The sequence below is a fragment of the Vombatus ursinus genome, unplaced genomic scaffold (assembly GCF_900497805.2).
Source record: "Vombatus ursinus unplaced genomic scaffold, bare-nosed wombat genome assembly UNPS02014828.1, whole genome shotgun sequence".
In the NCBI taxonomy this organism is placed as follows: Eukaryota; Metazoa; Chordata; class Mammalia; order Diprotodontia; family Vombatidae; genus Vombatus; species Vombatus ursinus.
In genome coordinates, this window is record NW_020954606.1 from 1,102,283 (window position 1) to 1,122,152 (window position 19,870).

General features: G+C 37.8%; 1 protein-coding gene across 5 annotated transcripts in view; it reads right to left on the minus strand.

The window, feature by feature from the left end:
- Positions 1-19,870, minus strand: part of CAST (calpastatin) — a 124,958-nt gene that overhangs the window by 51,328 nt on the left and 53,760 nt on the right. For 3 of the 5 annotated variants that reach the window (XM_027838480.1, XM_027838479.1, XM_027838481.1), the window contains 5 exons: positions 4,732-4,791; positions 2,385-2,429; positions 1,672-1,713; positions 249-305; positions 13-129 (listed from right to left, as the gene is read on the minus strand). In XM_027838480.1, coding sequence (XP_027694281.1) covers positions 13-129; positions 249-305; positions 1,672-1,713; positions 2,385-2,429; positions 4,732-4,791 — 321 coding nt within the window. The remainder of the gene's footprint in view (positions 1-12; positions 130-248; positions 306-1,671; positions 1,714-2,384; positions 2,430-4,731; positions 4,792-19,870) is intronic. The other 2 variants (XM_027838478.1, XM_027838482.1) reach the window with 1 other exon arrangement.

Below are 19,870 nucleotides of genomic sequence, written 5' to 3' on the forward strand. Positions count from 1 at the left end.
CTTTGGTTTTACCTGGGGGCCTTCTGTCGGTTTCTCTGGTGTTGGTTGGTCAGAGGGTTTGAGGGTTTCTTTTCCAGCAGGAGAATCCTTACTTCCTGTGGCCAACAACTGCTTAGAAGGGCTTTTTTGCTACAAGCATAGAAACAAATATATTATCAAATAATACAGTTTAAATGACAAGATTGATGGATTCTTCCACGTGGGGCAAGGGAGACATATAGGAGCAAAACCAAATTGGGGGTGCTTACCTTTTTGTCCCCCTTTGCCTTTTCTTCATGAGCATCTTTCCCATGAGCCTCAGTAGCCTGTCAATTTCAAGAGGTACAGAAAACATTTAACTGAAGCCCACGGGCAAGGTGGCAAGAGAACAAAGGGCTAGATCCATTCAGCTCCTCTTGGGAAAAGCATCATTAAAGTTTTCAGCTCCTACTATGTGGCTTTAAAAAGGCACATGGTTGCAACAAAAAGTTGCATGTACTTAGGTCAATACTTCAAACAATAAGTCTATAAAGTGCCCAGTTTGCAGAATTCCAAGAGTCTGGATGAAAAGTAAAAAAGAAATCCACTTCTAAACCATCACATTAGCCAGCTTCTTGCTGCTGTAAGCATTTAGGTGATGGTTTATTTTTACTTTTCATTGGGGTGTTCTGGCACTGCAGACACATCCAGGAGGTGGGGGAGGGGGGAGGTAGTGACCTGATCCACTTGCAAGTCTGTAGGAGAGAGTTTCTGAAACTTCTGGGAATGAAGCTAAAAATCCCTCCTCTCCTTCCTAGGTTTCACAATGCATTTTCATAGATCTGACTCGATTACCTGATTGGTAATTGGTGATAACAACAAAAGAAAGTCTTATCCCTAGAGACTCATCTCCAATAACCAATCCAGATCAATCTGATTGCTATGCTGGAATAGTCTCTTCTGCTTAAAGTAATACAGATGCTTTACCCAAAGAGCCAATTCATTCTTCACTTCTATTCTCCGATATCTGCCATTGCTCCCTTCCTGCCCCTTTCCCATATTCTTTATCCCTCTCACCTTGTTTTCCTCTTAAAACTACACACCCAAATCCTAAAAGTTGGATTTGAATAAAATAAACTGTTGTTCCTTTAATTTTCTTCTATGAACCATCATATTTTCATTTTAGCAACAGTTACACATCAAAAGAATAGGGACTGGAATTGCGATTCATTGCCATCAGGAATTACAAGGAGAGGAGGCTCTCTCTACCATCTCAGGTTGGCACATTCTTTGAAACTGATGACCTTTTTGCAACTTATAGTCAGAGTTGTGTAGACCACTGAGAGAGAAAGTGACTTACCCAAGTCACACAACCAATATGTTTCAGTCAAGGCTTCATGTGCTTCTCTACACAATAGAGGCATATAAAACAGTAATATAGTGCCATTACTTACAGAATATTAGAGTTACAAGGGACTTTAGAAATTGTCTAGTCCAACTACCTCATTCTATAGATGAGGACACCCAGACCTAGAGAGGTAAACTTAATTGCCGGAGAGCACATGGCTAGCAAGTAGCAGAGATGAATTGAAAACCCTTATCTTCTATCTCTAGTTCCATACTGTTTCCACTACTAGTTATTTTGCCATCTATGATTCTTTGTAATAAGAAGAAGCATGGGACAATATAAAAATGAATAAATAAACCTCATACCTTGGTTGACTGTGATTTTTCTTCAGTTTCCGTCTTTTTAGCCTAACATCAGAAATAAACACAAGTAATTTTAAAAGTTTATAAAGACCACCATAGATTTTTTTCTCAGAGAATTATACTTAAAAGAGCAAGAATATAGAAACACTGCTATCTCTCTGACTTCTAAAAATAACATTGGTTGAAATCATAAAAATTGTATTTAAAACCCTGATAGTCCTCCTTCACTTTTCTGTGATACTTTACAATCTACCTTTTTTTCCCCTACACATTTCAAGCATTCTTCTTAAGAGTTCTTCAAATGTCTTATGCCACATTATTATTGAGCTCCTCATTATCAAATATCATCAATGAGTAATAAGTAAATAACCAACCACAATTCCCAACCTCCCAGGTCAAGGTGCTTCTATGTGTTCTGCTGCCATTGAAGCAAAACTGGTTTCTTGATCCTTGTACAATGTACTCACCTTGAATTTTAGCCGATGGTTTAAAATCATGAAATGCATGACAGAATAGAGAAAATAAGAGAAGTTAACTTTAGTGGCAAAATATTTCTGATGCCAAAGAGAAATTGCAGGCTGGTGCCTAGTTCTTTACTAAAAATGGTGATCTTGAAATATTAGCATGTGCTGATCAGGAAGAGTGACCATTAGTAAAGTGTGCCCATAGTGTCACAGACTCACAGAGACAGAGAAATAAGATGAGCCGCATGTCACCTGGGGATTTTTCCTTTTCTTGTCATGATAATGTAGTCCTTTGGTCTGTTTGATTGGAGTAGACCGACATTACAATACATATTTATCAGGGCTTCAAAAAAAATGCTTTAAGTATAGAAAAGGGCAAAAAAGTATTTGGACTATTAACTTTCATGCTTCTCTCTCTGTGTATATATATATATATATATGTATACGTACAAACAAATATGTATACATATGCATATATACATATATGCATATATATGTATATATACATATATATATACATATATATATATATATATTCCAAAAGGAGAACAATTTAAAATCAAATAACTCTAGCAAAAATTTCAGAAGTCCCCTTTACTCTTTGCTAACTACAAAATTAGCCAATTTCTTTGCAGGAGAAACAATCTCTACTTTTGTGTAGCTGCTTTGTGGACATTGTTTACACCTATGATTCCAACAATTAATTATATGGTTATCAGCAAATCTATAGGGGCTACCTTGAGTAGTGTTCCAAGTTTCTATCAACACAATTTTAATGTATTTTATTTTTAAAGTTTCGTAAGTTCTCTCTACTAAAGTATATTGCAATGCAATGATAGCTATGAGTTTTAAGGAATTGCTAGAGGTTCAGAAAGGTTTAGTTATTTGCCCGTTTGTTGACCAGTCATTCAGGTGACCAGGGCAGCTAGGTGGTGTAGTTGATAGAGTGCTGGGCTTGGAGTCAGGAAGACCTGAGCTCAAATCTGGCCTCAGACACTTAGTAGCTGTGTGACCCTGAGCAAGTCACTTAACCTTGTTTGTCTCAGTTTCCTCATTTGTAAAATAAGCTAGAGAAGGAAATAGTGAACCACTCCAGTGTCTTTGCCAAGAAAACCCCAAATGGGATCATGAAGAGTCAGATACAACTGAAATGGCTGAACAACAATGAAATAAATATTTATTGATAGGCACTATAGGAGACTGAAAGTTTAGTCATAATGTGTTCTCTACTCTCATGAAATTTACATTATAGAAGATTAAATATTTTGGAATTTATAACTGCCCTTTCCATTGCTGATTATATGCTGATTGTTTTGAGAAGACAGATGTTGAAATATTCTACACCCAAGCACTACCTTTTTTTTTTATTTTTATAGCTTATCCGCTACCTAGAACACAGCACAATAAGACATTTTGTCTGACACCATAATATCAAGAGGCCCAATCACTTGCATAATGATGAGTCACTTGGCATACCAAAGCCTTTGTACAGAGGGATTGTTTCTCCAGGGGAGGCAACAAAAAACAAAACAAAACAAACAAACAAAAAATTCCATGTTCAAAGGCACATTTTAAAGAAAACAGAAAAAAGTCTGTACTTTGGATCCACTCAAACAGCACATTCAGTAATGATTTCTTCTTTGTGCCATGGCCTTTATTTTGGTTTCTGCAAGTATAATTTATTGGTTTACTGGTTTAAGAATGAAATCAACCAAGTTTAACTCAATGTTTTAGTTCTTTAACAGTGTACATTCTGATTCAATCCACATTTCTTGAGTACCCACTATGTACCAGGCATTTAAAAATGCTTGTTGCAACACCTACTGAACCAGAAGAGGTCTTAGATGTGATCTAATCCAGTTTCCTGATTTTATAGATGAAGAAACTGAGGTCCAGCAAGGTGAATTGCCAAAGGTTACAGAGCTAATAAATGTCAGATAATGATTGCGGATTAATATGTGCATTTCACAGTATAAGGCTGCACTGGTAGGTGGTCATAATTTTTGTTGGCATAGTTTGTTACATGCAAAGAAATCTGATTGGCTATTAATTAGATGCCTATTTACAGTATTTTGCAATGTATAATTCATTTCAACAAGCATTTTTGCCTCCCCTGGAAAACAACCCCTCTGTACATAGGCTTTGGTATGCTGAAATTTAAAATCCAAAGGGCCATCATGGCTTATGGCTCACCACTTCTCCACATACAAGGATTCCTGTGAGCTTCATATTGACTTAGTTTTCAAATGTAATGCTATCTATGTTTTATTGTATTTTCATTAATTTTGTAAAATATTTCCCAATTACATTTTAGTCTGGTTTGGCCTCCATTCAGGAGTGTTGTGGGGGTCAATCATGGGGTGTTTGACACCTTTGGATTAGGTAACTGATATTTGAAAATTTGTTCTGATATCGGGAAAAGCTGGATTTCCAAAAGGTACCTGTGAATCAGGAAGTGGCTTCTATAACTTAAGTTGCCTACTTGCACAAAGACATATAAAACCATTTGATAACAATTATCATTCCATACTTTTCCAAACACATGCACAAAAGTTTAAGACAAGTTAAAATAGATTAATTCCCAAAGGCCATCACATACCTTGGTTTCTGTGGGATTCATACTGAGAGTACTGGTTGAGGCAGGAAAGGAAGTAGATGCCTGGAAAGAAAGGGAATAATATGACCAACTCTTTCTTTAAATTAGACCCCACATTTTCCCTCATTTCCTTCATAACCATATCCTATCTTTTCTTTCTAATTAGCCTCATAGGATCTGGAGTATCAGTGCCCACAGTAGTTCAGCAATGAAAACAAAAATTTCAAATACTTTATTTTTTCTAATTCCACATAAAATTTTTTAATATTTGTTTTAAAAATTTTTTGAGTTCCAAATTCTTTTCCTCCCTCTCACCCCTCCCATCTCATTGAGAAAGCAAGCAATTTGATATAGGCTATACATGTGTAGTCATGCATAACATATTTCCAAATTAGTCATGTTGTGAAGGAAAACAGACCAAAAAACCCCAAGAAAAATAAAGAAAGTTTAAAAAAGTATGCTTCAATTTGCATTCAGACTCCACCAGTTCCTTCTCTGGAGATGGAAAGCATTTTTGATCATGAGTCCTTTGGAATTGGCTTAGATCATTGTATTGCTGAGAATAGCTAAGTCATTCACAGTTGATCATTGTACAATATTGCTATTACAATGTACACTGTGCTCCTGGTTCTGCTCACTTCCCCTTATATCAGTTTATTTATGTAAGTCTATCCAGGTTTTCTGAAAGAATCCTGTTCATCATTTCTTACAGCACAATAGTATTCCATCACAACCACATATCACAACTTGTTTAGTCATTCCCCAATTGATGGATATCTCTACAGTTTCCAAATTTTTGTCACTACAAAAAGAGCTGTTATAAATATTTTTGTACATATAGATCCTTTTTATTTTCCTTTCTTTCCTTTTTTATGTCTTTGAGATACACATCTAGTAGTGGTGTTGTTGGGTCAAAGGGTATACACAGTTTTATAGCCCTTTGGGCATAGTTCCTAATTATTTTTCAGAATGGTTGGCTCAGTTCACTACTCCACCAATAGTGCATTAGTGTTCCAATGTTCCTACATCCCCTCCAAAATTTGTCATTTCCCTTTTCTGTCATATTAGCTAATCTGATAGGTGTGAGGTGATACTTCAGAGTTGTTTTAATTTGCATTTCTCAAATCAACAGTGATTTAGAGTATTTTTTCATATGTCTGTAGATAGCGTTGATTTCTTCTGAAAACTGCCTGTTCATATCCTTTGACCATTTATCAACTGGGGAATGACTTGTATTTTTATAAATTTGACTCAGTTCTCTATATATTTGACAAATGAGGTCTTTATCAGAAATACTTTGCTGTAAAATTTTTTCCTTAGTTTTCTGCTTTCCTTCGAATCTTGGCTACATTGGTTTTGTTTGTGCAAAAGCTTTTAAATTTAATGTAATCAAAATTACCCATTTTACATCTTGCAATTCTCTCTATCTCTTATTTGGTCATATCCATAAATATGACAGGTAAACTATTCCATGCTCCCCTCATTTGCTTATAATATCACTCTTTATATGTAAATCATGTATCCGTTTTGATCCTATCTTGGTATGCAGTGTGAGATGTTGGTCTAGATTTAGTTTCTGCCCAACTGCTTTCCAGTTTTCCCAGCAGTTTTTGTCAAATGGTGAGTTCTTGTCCTAAAAGCTTGGATCTTTGCATTTATCAAACACTAGATTACTATGGTCATTTACTACTCTGTATTGTGCAATTAATCCGTTCCACTTATCCACCGCTCTATTTCTGACCCAGTACCAAATTGTTTTGATGATTACCATTTTATAATACAATTTGAGATCTGGTATAGCTAGGCCACCTGCCTTCACATTTTTTTTTCATTGATTCCCTTGATATTCTTGACCTTTGTTCTTCAAGATGAATTTTGTTAATTTTTTTTCTAGTTCCATAAAATAATTTTTGGTAGTTTGGTATGGCACTGAATAAGTAAATTAATTTAGGCACAATTGTCATATTTATTATATTGGCTCAGCCTACCCATGAGCAATTAATATTTTTCCAATTGCTTAGATATGAGTTCATCTGTGTGAAAAGTGTTTGTAATCATGTTCATATAGTTCCTGGGTTTGACTTGGCAGGTAGACTACCAAGTATTTTATATTGTCTGCAGCTATTTTAAATGGGATTTCTCTTTCTATCTCTTCCTTCTGGACTTTGTTGGATACACACACATGCACACACACACATATACTGATGACATGTGGGTTTATTTTATGTCCTGTAACTTTGCTGAAGATGTTAATTATTTCAACTAGTTTTTTTAGTTGATTCTCTAAGTATACCATCTTATCATCTGCAAAAAGTGATTGTTTTGTTTCCTCATTGCTTATTCTAAATCCTTCAATTTCCTTTTCTTCTCTTATGGCTATAGCTAGCATTTACAGTACAATACTGAACAATAGTAGGGATAATGGTAATCTTCACTTTACCTCGATCTTATTGGGAAGGCTTTTAGCTTATTACCATCACAGATAATGCTTGCTGAACTGTAATAGGCTATGCCAATCAAGTGTCTGCACTAAGTTTGGCATTGATACATTGAGCTGTCAGGATTGGGGCAGGAATATCAGGTTGCCCATGGAGGGTCCAACTGGCCCAGGTTGGAAATGGAGCAGGTCAAAGCTAATAACTATGTGCCAGGACTGTGCTAAGTGCTTTACAATTATCATCTTATTGGATCCCTGCAACAATATTGGGAGGTCAGTGTTATTGTGATCCCCATTTTACAGGTGAGGAAACTGAGGCAGACAGAGTTTAAGTGACTTGTCCAGGGTCATACACAACTATGAAGCGTCTGAGGTTGGATTTAAATTCAGGTCTTCTTGACTCCAGGCCCAGAGCTCTATCCACTGCACTACCTGCCTTAAGCTCAGGTGCCAATCAGTAATGGGATGAGGTCCATATATTTTAAGCCTAGACAAGTTGGGAAGACTCAGTTTAAAAAAAGTCTTACAAAGTCCTTTTCTTACAACCCTTGGGAGGTAAGCAGCACAAGTTCTGTTATCTCCATTTTACAGATAAGTAAACTGAGGCTCAAAGAAATTGAGTGATTTTTTTCATGGTTATATAAAAAACAAACATAGGAGCCCATTCAAACCTATGTGTTCTGACTCAAAGTTCAGCACTCTTTCCACTGCTTTAGGGGAGCAGGAACGGCCCTAAAAATCACCATCAGCTATGGGCATACATCTACATGTCACTTTGTGAGAAGACCAGAGATCTGAGAGAGATTAACTGAAATACTTGTCTTCCCAGCCCTCTCACTAGAGGTCAGGCAGGCAGTGCTGCATGCCTCCAGATTATATATTTTGCATATATTTATATGTGCACATATTGTTCCCCTTATAGAATATAAGCTTCATGAAGGCGGCAACTGTTTCATTTTTGTCTTTGTATCTCTTGTTACTAGCATAGTAGGCACTTAATAAATGTTTGTTGATTGACTACTTATTGGTATTTCAGCTATAGGCATGGGATGCTCCTCTCCTAACACTAAAAGTGAAAGGAACATTCCTAGGGATTAAAAAGAAACAGGCCCTACAGATTTATTCACTTAAACAATGAGAAAATGCAGCCAGCCCCAGTATTTATTCTAATAACAATAATAAAAACAGAGCATCAATAATAAAAAAGAGCTGCCTATTCTCTCTACTGATTCAGGCAGCAGGCTCACTGAAATCTCTTTTCAATCACCTCATCTCCCTCAACCATTATGGAAACTACCTTCTGGTACTGGTTGTCCTCAAATTCCAAGCTGCCAGGAAATGGGAGCTGTCATTGTTGGTAGAGAAGGTCTATGAGGTGTCCTTTGATGTATATTCGCTTGGCCACTAGCCATTTGCAAAGCTCTGTCATTGGCCAAAGTGAAATAATTCCCCACCCACATCTCTTTAAGGAGGATCATAGCTGGAGAGCTGCCTTTTAAATCTTGTAGACTAAGCAGAGTTATTAAACAGACAGAGAATTTCAGAACTGAAAGGCTCCTACATAAGATTATGTACTGCATCAGAGTCACATGAGAGATAAGAAAACTGAGTTTTTGATTGGTTAGGACCTGCCCAAGCATCCCCAGCAGGCTTAATGGTAGTGATAATAGTAGAACTTAAGTCTTCTGGCTCCCATCCAGGGCACTTTCTACCCCCTCCCATTCTCATGCAGAGGGAGCTCATTGATGCAGTAGACATGAACATCAGACCTTGGTTAGGGTAAGAGTCAGGAAGGTGTGCCGGAGTTCAAGTCTGGCATTAGACATTTACTAGCTATATAACCTTGGGGAAGTCACTTAACCTCTGTCTGCCTCAGTTTCTTCATCTGTAAAATGGGGATAATAGCATCTATCTCCTCCTCCCCCTCCTAGAGTTATTGCGAGGATAAAATGAGATAATATTTGTAAAAGTGCCTTCTGAATCGTAAAGTGCTGTATAAATACTAGCTATTATTATTATTATTACTAATGAAACTAAGTTCTTTCTAATTCCCACAATAACTTACCTTCCCCCCTTTGATTTTAGCCACCCTAACTAGGTAATACCATAAATAAACATCACAATTACAAACACCTTAAAGATCAATGGGAAGGCACATAATAGGTTAAAACTGGCTATATAGGATATTAATAAAATAACAGTTTTTTTATACATGAGTAAAAGACTGAGAATACATGTTGGTCATGTAGTGATATGAGAAACAACAACTGGGTAACCCAAGTAATACACAGGCATTTTTGGGGAAAAAAATTAAAGGAAAGTTTTGGATTAATTCTCCACATAGGATTTTATTTTATTGGCAGGGGGAGAGGGAAGGAAGCCTGAACTTGTGGTTTACTTAGCATGGGGAACTTCATAAATTGAAACAGCCTCCAACTGATATAGATTACAATTGTCTGTAATTTATAATTTTAAAGAGGTGCCTGAAGTTGACTAAGAAGTTAAGCAGGAAGAGGAGCATTTACATAGCGCCTACTGTGTGCAAGGCCCTGTGCTCAGGCTGTTTACAAACATCATCTCATGTAATCTTCACAACAACCTTTTGAGGTAGGTGCTATTATTACCCCCAGGTTACAGTAGCAGAGGTTTAGTGACTGGTCCAGAGTCCACAGTCAGCAAGAGTCAGATGACTCCAGGCCCAGCGCTCTAGCCTCCGTACCACCAGAACCTGCTGGCCTGGTTACACTCCTAATATGTATCCAAGTCAGGATTTGAACATAGACCTTCTGAACTTCAGACAGCCCTCTATCCACTAATTAGACACGGCCTCTCATGATAAACTATGAACCACCATAGCACAGGAGAAGAAGGGAAGGGACCTGAAGCAAAGGTCACTTATAATTAGGTGTCACTTCAATACGTCCAGAATGTTCTCTCACCTCCATGGCTTTGCTCATGCAGTCTTATATGCCTGGAATGCTTTGAAATTCTAGTCATCCTTCAAACTTAAATGTGGTCACCTCCTTCAAGAAGTCTTCCCTGCTTCATCACTCCCATAAGTTATAAATGGTCTTTCCGTCCTCCTACTTTACCCAACCCTTTATACTTGTCATATGCTTTTATTACATTTTGCAGTCATTACTACATAGCTATTTTATATTTTTGGCCTAGAATTGCAGATTTATGTATCCCATTTCATCTCATTAAATTGCAAAGTGCTAAGCAGGCAGGGACCAGGCCTTATTTCTCTCCCGGGATCTAGCACAATGATTTATACTCTGTAAACACTTGATAAATTATTAAATGAATTAATGAATTTAGATGAACCTCACTAACTTAATGCAGCGACTTTTCAAAAGCAGGGCATGCCTTGCCTAGGCGTTTCTGAGCCCATATTCTTGAACACCTGTTTTGAGACACAGGATCACAGGTCTAGACAGCTAGGAGGACCCTCAGAGACCATCTAGTCCAACCCCCACATTTTACAGATGAGGAAACTGAGGCTCATGAAATTTAACTGGCTTTCCAAGTTCACACAAGTCTAACTTTAGGCACATCATCTTAACCATCCTGGACCTCAGTTTCCTTATCCATAGAATGAAAGCATTGGACTAAATGACTTTTAATGAACCTCCCAGCTCTAAGTTTGGTATTCCTACTTCCTACAACATGAACAAGCACCCACAGCTACTCCCCACAAAGTCATTTCGTCTCCTAACTATACCATTTTCACCATATTAATTGTAAGAAATAGCTTATGGAAAAGGTCAAAAAAGTCATATCCTACCATGTTAAAATACACATTTAAAATAAAGAATGGTTAGTTTACCCATTCTTCATGCTTGACACTTTCATGACTTAATTTTGAGGACTTAAAATGAGGGAAGATTGTAAATTTTGATTTTTCCACAAGTGGGAAATAATATTATCATTAACAACTCACATTTAGATAACTCTTTAAGATTAAAAAAAAAAACTTTCCCTACAAACCTCTGAGGAATGTAACGTAAGTATTATTAACTCCCATTTTACTAATCATAAATTGCATCTATAAGAAGTTAAGTGACTTGCTTATGGTTATAAAGCTAGTAAATGCAGGAGTCTGGTCCAAGGCCTGGTTTCCTAACTCCAAATCTAACGCTTTTTCACTAAATCAGATGTATTTTTATTCAAATACATAAAGCTCAACTTTGCTATAAAAGCAGCTCTCTCCCACTCATCTTCTCTTCCATTTGCTCCCTTGCTCCCTAAAACACTCTTCTCAAGCCATCCATCTTAATTAACTCCAAAACTTGAACCTCCCAAACTCTCTCAGCACTTTACTGGCATCGTTGTAAACAATTCTGAAGCTAGACGCTTATATTGGTGTTTAATCACCCCACCCTTTTAGAGCTTTTCCAAGATCTCAGCAAAGCTTTCTCCATGTCATCCTTGTAACACACAACATCTTGTTACTGAAATTCTTTAGGGACTGACAGGAAAACAAACATTTATGTGCTTCTTTTCCCTTCACCTCTGTAAGAAAATTAAGCTTTCTCAAACATTTCTAGCTTACTTATTTTATTTAATGTCCTTCATGATATATTAAAGTCACAGAATGTTGGTACAATCCCCTTTTTTTCAGAGATGAGAAATTAGTGGCCCTGAAATGTTTGGTAACTTGCCCAATGGTCACCCAACTAATCAGTTGGCATAGCTAGAATCATGATCTCATTTTCCTGATTTCCTGCACAGCGTTCCTCCCACCATGCCATATCGCTCGCCTCTTAAATTCCAGGACAAGAAAATAGTTTCTATTTTTAGAAAAAAGTGGGGATTGAGTCATTTGAGACACCCCACAATCATTACTCTCTTTTCCCCCAAACAGTGGTATTATCATCAGTCTGAAAGAAGTCAAACTAAATACTTTGCTTTTCCTATTGATGTTAAATGTACAGAGTATACTCATTCCTGAATGTTAAATGGGGGTACAGATCAGAATTTCTTGCCTTCACACGATTACTCTATTTTAAATATTTTTTAAAGTAAATTCTACCTCTACTTCTACAGTATATAAGCTCACCCGGGCAGAGATCCAATCATATCACATATCACATTCACATGGATTGCCTTTAGCATCCGGCACAGTGCTTTGCACATAGCACTGGATAAATGTTTACTTAATGAATGATATCATCCAACTAGGATATATTTGAAAAGGTCTTTTAAAATATTAGGAAATATGTTTAAAATGGATTCTTATGGTGAATTAAAATAAAGTGTTAGGAGGCGTGCGTGTGTGTAGGCGAAGCCAGTAGCTGTCCGTCCTCTACTTGAAAATATAAGACATTTTTATATGTCTCATATCACTTATCACCCTCTCTTTACAATAAATGAAGAGATTCCCTAACCTCTTATAATCTCAATTTAATAGGAATTAGAACAAAATGAACAAAAACCCCCAGATATGCAGGAAAAATTTATGCTTTAAAGCCCTTTTAGATTACTTTTCTTAGAACACAATACAGTTTTTTAACTATTCCTAATGCCGTCAGTTTGGTCTAGGTCAGGGGTAGGAAACCTTTGGCCTCGAGGCCCCATGTCACTCTCTAGGTCCTCAAATTCGGTCCTTTGACTGAATCCAAATTTCACAGAACAAATCCCCTTAATTAAGGAAGGGATTTGTTCTGTAAAACTTGGACTCAGTCAAAAGGCCTCACTCAAGGACCTAGAAGGCCACATGTGGTCTTGAGGCTACAGGTTCCCCAGCCCTGGTCTCGGTCCTGATCACCTCCCTCCTAGATTACTCCAGCAGTCTTTTAGCTGTTCTCCCCAACTCAAGTCACCTTCCTCTAACCCAGCTTGCAGAGAGCATATTACATCAAACATAGCTTTAATCCTGTCATTTCTCTCTTGCCATCTTTCTATATTTTATTGAAGTGTAGTAGATGGAAGACCTAGGTTCAAATCCTACGCTAGATGCTACCGAGCTGTGTGACCCTGGGCAAATTATTTAACCTCTCTGGCCATCAGTTTCACCTGTAAAATGAGGAGGTCGGGCTCTAGCTCTAAATCTATAATGCTGTGAATCAAATTTCTCCATCTTGTCTTTTAAAGCCCTCCAAAATCTGGCACTAGCTTTAGCTTCCAAATACTCTCCAATGCAAATTCTTATTCCAGTCCCTTTGATAGCTTGTCTTTCACTGTTCCCAACCATCACCTAAAATACTTCCCCACTTATCCTACAGCTCATCTCACCTCACTTCAATTCAAACGTTTATTAAGTGCCTACTGTGTGCATGGCACCTTCCTATACATTTCCAACCTATACTGATCTCTTCTTTCTCTTAACTCTGTACCCATACTTAGAGAAATAACATACATCCTAACAATTAATTGTTTTCTAATTTTTTTCAAGTGTATTATTTTGCTTTCCAGGTAAATTGGTGCTGCTGGAAGGCAAAGTAGAAGGAAAGGGGAAAGCGGGATTAAGGTTCCATGCCTTATCTATGGGGGCATGTATGGAACTTTACTGGGTCTGATTAAGTATAATGGAGCAGGCAGGGTTCTCTGTGGAGAATGTTCACTGTAGGAATCCTATACTTTTCTCACTCCAAGGACCTAAATTACCTGGGTAGAAGTGACCTTTTCAAAGGAGTTATTAGTCAGAGGACTGAAAAGTGTTGGGCAGAAACAGAAGGAAATAAGGAGGAGACAGGGTGACCAGAAGGAGTTGCAGAAGATCAAAGTGTCTTTAAGCATCAAAACTTTTATTACACTCAAAAGACAATTCATTTTGATTCTCTGAGCTAGTTAGCTTCCTTATTTCCCTCTTGCAATTTCCTTAACAGTTCCTTTGACCAGTGACTCAGAGATAAATTGATGCTCCACCCTTGTACTCCCAGCCTTTTCTCTAGGACAGCTCACACTTCTCACTCCCACCCAGATCCTGAAAGTCTTTCAACATCCTACCACTTCCATTACCTATTTATATGCCTGGCTGTTATTTTAGGTTTTTTTTTTTTCATTTTGTTTGTTTGTTTGTTTGTTTGTTTTTTTGGTCTAGGCAATGGGTGAAGTGACTTGCCCAGGGTCACACAGCTAGTGAGTGTTTTGTGTCTGAGGCCGCATTAGAACTCAGGTCCTCCTGACTCCAGCACCAATGCTTTATCCACTGTGCCACCTAGCTGCCCCTGTTACTTAGTTTAAAAAGAATTAAAAAAAATAATTACCCAATGCTATTATTATTGAAATTCAAAGTATTCCAAAGTAAGCCAAAAAAGGCTTATACATTCAAAGAGGATGTAATTCTAAACCCATGTGACTGCCTCACATAGGACATTATAGATCTATAGCCAAACAGGACTTCAAAAACCAGCTCCTTCACTTTAAAGGTGAGGAAATGGAAGCCCTGGAGAGTTAAGTGACTTACCCAAGGTAGTCACATCAGAGACTAGATTCAAACCTGGGTCTCTGACTCTGGAAACAGGGCTTTTGCCTACTGGGCTACGCTATCTCCCTATTTTTAATGTCTTCTCTGCAGCATTTGACACAGATTCCTCTTGGAACGCTCCCTCCTCTTGATGTCTATGACCACACCACAATGACTCCTTCGTTAATCACCTCTGACTACCACTCTTTCTCCTTCCTTCTCCAGAGTTTGGTCTTTAAATGCCTCCTCTTCTTCTCTACATACACAATTTTCTTTCTCAGAAAATTAACCCAACTTCATGACTTCTTGTTGTTGTTTAGTCACGTTTGACTCTGTGACCTCCTTTGGGGTTTTCTAGGCATTGACACTGGAGTGGTTTGGTATTTCCTTCTCCAGCTCATGTTACAGATGAGGCAAACAGGGTGAAGTGACTTGCCCAGGGTCACACTGCTAGTAAGTGTCTGAGGCTGGATTTGAACTCTTGAAAAAGAGTCTTCCTGACTCCAGGCTGGGGGTTCTATCCACTTCGACACCTAGCTGCCCATGACTTTACCTGTCCATTTTTCATGGGAATAAGGCCAACGTTATTGTCTCCATCCCTGGCCTTTCACCCAGGTTGATTTATTTCCATTAAAAAAATTGATTCTTAGGGGCAGCTAGGTGGTGCAGTGGATAAAGCTCTGGCCTTGGAGTTAGGAGGACCTGAGTTCAAATCCGACATCAGACACTTGACACTGTGTGACCTTGGGCAAGTCATTTAACTCCCATTGCCTCCAAAAAAGAAAAAGAAAAAGATACAGACAATTCTCATTGGGGCAGCTAGGTGGCTCAGTAGATAGAGCTCTGGCCTTACAGTCAGGAGGACCTGAGTTCAAATGTGACCTCACACACATGACACTTACTAGCTGTGTGACCTTGGGCAAGTCACTTAACCTAGATTGCCTCACCAAAAAGTAAAAAAAAAAAAAATTGATTATTATCTATTCCCTCCTACTGTCAAGAAGTCAAGTCCTTATCACACGGATTATAATAATTGCCCCCTAACTACTGCCTCTCCAATCCTTCCTGTACACTGTCACTATATTAGTTTCTCTGAAACACTGCTCTCATAGATAGTATGACTACTCAGTCTCACCTCACCTATCCCACTGAAACCCTCTACTCTAGCCAGGTGGATTTCCTCACTATATTTGGAGGTATCATGGGATTTTGCTTTTGTTGTTCCCTCTTCTCATCTCTTCTACTGTAATCTCACCTATTCAAATCCTGCAAACTTCTGTTTAAGAGTATTCAACAAAGAAGTATATAATTAACTATTTCATGAATATCTATCTTACTTTCCCAATAAGCCTAAAAAATTCCTTGAAGGCAAAAGGGACTATGTGTTTCTCTACTTCTATGTGTCACAGAGTGCCTAGCAATAGAAGTAGTTTTTTTTTAATGGTGAATTTAATCTGTTTTACCCTTTTAAAATCTCTTCAATTAGTTTCATTTTTAAGAGATAGTAATGCTTAAAAACCTCAGTATCCATATATTTATAAAACCAAAAGAAAAGCCTAAATCAAGGCCAAGCTAAAATCTTGCCCATCCTCCACTTACCAATAAAAGGAATTTCCCTTTTCTTGGTTAATGAGAAAAACGCTTGTTAGAAACATTATCTTTTGGCATTTAGTTGAAATATTTCTGACCTAGAGCTAATGTTAATTTAAGGTTGCTTGTTTCATGGCATCCTACTTAAATATCCTCAAATTAATCAAAGAAAAGTAACATACAGAATTTTAAAACATAAAAAGACTCTCATCACATGATTCAGAAGATAAAATATGGTGGGTCTAAAATTTTATTTAGAATGTAGGTGAAAAACAAGAGAGAAAATCAGACAGTGAGATGGTGCTGTGGATAGAGCCCTAGGCCTAGAATTAAGAAGACTCATCCTATGTTCAAATCTGGCCACAGACACTTATTATGCTGCGACCCAGGGCAAGTCACTTAATCCTGTTTACCTCAGTTTCCTTATCTGTAAAATGAGCTGGAGAAGGAAATGGCAAACTATTCTAGTATCTTTGCAAGAAAACCCCAAATGGGGCCACAAAGAGTCAGACACAAATGAAAAGACAATGGTATAAATAACTAGCTATCATCACCTATTCACTTTACTAATAGCAAAATAATAGAGTAGGAAACTTTTCCCCCACAAGCAACCAGTAACTAATAACACAAGAATAGGAACAAATGAGAAATTATTTATTGATCTATTGCTGTTACATCTTCGTTTCCAAATATCTCCCCCCCCTTTCCTATCAGAGAGTCATTCCTTGTCATAAGCATGAAGAAGAGGGGAAAAAAGCAGTTCAGCAAAACTAACCAACTCATCAGCCACTGAGTCTGACAGCATATGCAACATTCCACCCCCATAGTTCCCCACCTCTTCAGAGATTTGAAGTAGCTGCATGTTCTTTCATGTAAAAGAGAAGCACCTCTAAGGGTATGAATAAAGTTATTCAGTAGTAGCAGCAGCAGCACCACTCCCTGCAGATGGATATAAAATTTCCTCTCTGTAGTAGTGTACTAAGGAAATGTTTAGTTCCTCTTCCTTCGTTATCAGTCTGTCATCTGTAATTGCCATTCTTGGAATACTTCTAATTCTTAAGAAGAATAAGTATTTCTTTTTTGTTTTGTTTTAGAGTTGAAAAGCTTGAATATTTATCAGTGCAGTTACATAAAGCAAAACCCCAAGAATGGTAGAATGGTTTTATTGATTATTCCCAACCAACTCCTCATTAAGATTTCATCCTCTTCTTTTTCCTCCCCACTTAACAGTATTTTATTTTTTCCAATTACATGTAAAGATAGTTTTCAATATTCACTTTTTTTTTTGGTGAGGCAATTGGGATTAAGTGACTTGCCCATAGTCACACAGCTAGCAAGTGTTATGTGTCTGAGGCTGGATTTGAACTCAGGTCCTCCTGAATCCAGGGCCAGGGCTTGATCCACTGCACCACCTAGCAACATTCACTTTTATAAGATTTTGGGTTCCATTTTTTTTCTCCCTCTCTCCCCAAGATGGCATGCAATATGCTACAGGCCATACATGTACAATCATATTAAACACAATATAATGGGTATTTCTTAACAGAAGTGTTCAACACAGTCACGTAAAAAACTTCTTTAGACAATGGGCAGGGGGATATAATTTGGATGAATGATAAAAAAAATTCTATCACTGCAAATCATGTTGGGGCAAAGCTATTTTCTCTCCAAAATGATAGCTCAAATGAAATCTCTACACAAACATAAACAGAGGAAAATGGACCCTTTGAACCAAAAATCATATGGCATCATATTAGTGGAAGTAAAAATAGAATAGCAGAAATGATAGAAGAAGCTGCTTCACAGATATATTTAAAAGTGCTTTAAAAAAAAACTAGAAAGGACTTTCATTTAGTGAAACTACACAGATATTTATTTGTCCTCTTTCAAACTCAGATGCTTTCTAGTGAAAAGGGGCAAAAACCACAAGAGTCCATGGACATTTTATTGATTGGTTAGCATTTCTGAAGACTCTAGTTTCAGAGTTGGTTTATTAGGGTATTGTTGACAGGTAGTTGACATAAAGCCTATGTGAAAAATAATAGGTACAGAGTTGTGTGGTATAGTGGAAAGAAAAATGGATTTGGAATGAAAGGATCTAGGTTTAAACCCCATATCCATATCATCCTCTGTGATACTGGATAAGCTACCAAAATTATCTCTGAGCCTCAGTTTTCCCTCATCTGTAAAAATGAGATGGGGGCCATCTTCAGTCGTCCTAATGTATATCTTGCCACTGGACATAGATGGCTCTTGAGGAGAAAATGAGGTTGGTGACCTTGCACAGCCCTCCCTCACTTAAATCCAATTCACTTGCAAGACTCGGCATCCTCTTCCTGATGTCATAGTCCTCTTTGAGAACGAAGGACAAACAACAAAAATGAGATGATTGGGCTAGATAAATCCTAAGAATCCTTTTCAGTTCTAAATTTGTGATCCTAACATGTTTTTAAGAGGACACAGCAAAACAAACTAACAAGCAAAAGCCACTTATTTATAGAGGAAGGTTAAAATGAGCTGTGGGGAGCAGGGAGTGGGGGAGGACCAGACCAGTGATTACATTGGTATAAGGAACTCCTGGCAAGGTAACTTCTAGCAATAGACAGGCTGCAGTTTATCCTCTTAGAGATTAGCCTGGGGCACCGAGAGAGTAAACAACTTGCCCCAGGAAACACAGCCAGTCCATCCACTAACATTTAATAAGCACCTACTATGTGCCAGGCACTGCCCAAAGCACTAGGGATACAAAGAAAGGCAAAATACAGTCCCTGACCTCAGGGAGACATGATAATGGGGAGACAGCACAGAAACAAGAAACACCCAGGATAACTTGTAGGTAATCTCAGACAGAAGGCACTCAGGTTAAGGAAGACTGGGAAAGTCGTCTTATAGCAGGCGGGACTTCAGCTGAGACTGAAGGAAGCCCGAAGTGGGATCCTGGTCCTCCTGACTCTAACCTATTTGCCAGCCACTGTGCCCTGATACCTCTCAAAATGAGCTTTATAAGTAGAAATTAAATAAGGTAAATTCAATCCGATATGATGCGCAAAAAATTGGGATTCCTCAATTTATTCAACTAAGAAAAACTAAAAAGACAGGATAAAGGCATGTTGTTAAAATGTATTAATTGCCAACATTGGGCTACATGAACGGGGGCATGTTATTATACCTGTTAAAGAATGTTAAGGGGTCTCTGAACTTGTCTTTTTGAGTTGTCATATTTTCTTTTTCTTTAGGCAATTGTGGTTAAGTGACTTGCCCAGGGTCACACTGCTTGGTCTGAGGCCACATTTGAACTCAGGTCCTCCTGACTTCAGGGCCAGTGCTCTATCCACTGCGCCACCTAGCTGCCCCTAACTCATCATATTTTCTAGAAACATTGCATACCCAAACAGTATAAGATACATTCGAGTGACCCTAGAAAAGCTTTTATTTTTTAATAAGGCTAAAATGATAAAGAGTTTTGTGTTCCTTAAGGGACAGTAATAAAATAAATAATGCTCATTTTTTATAAACAGCAGCTTTGGTTTCTATGAGATGCACAAAGAACATGCTGTATTAAACTTTTCAGATGGAATGTGCTATTGTTGCTCAGTCATTTTCAGTCGTGTCTCACTCTTGGTGACCCCATTTGGGATTTTCTTGGCAAAGACACTGGAGTGGATTGCCATTTTCTTCTCCAGCTCATTTTGCGGATGAGGAAA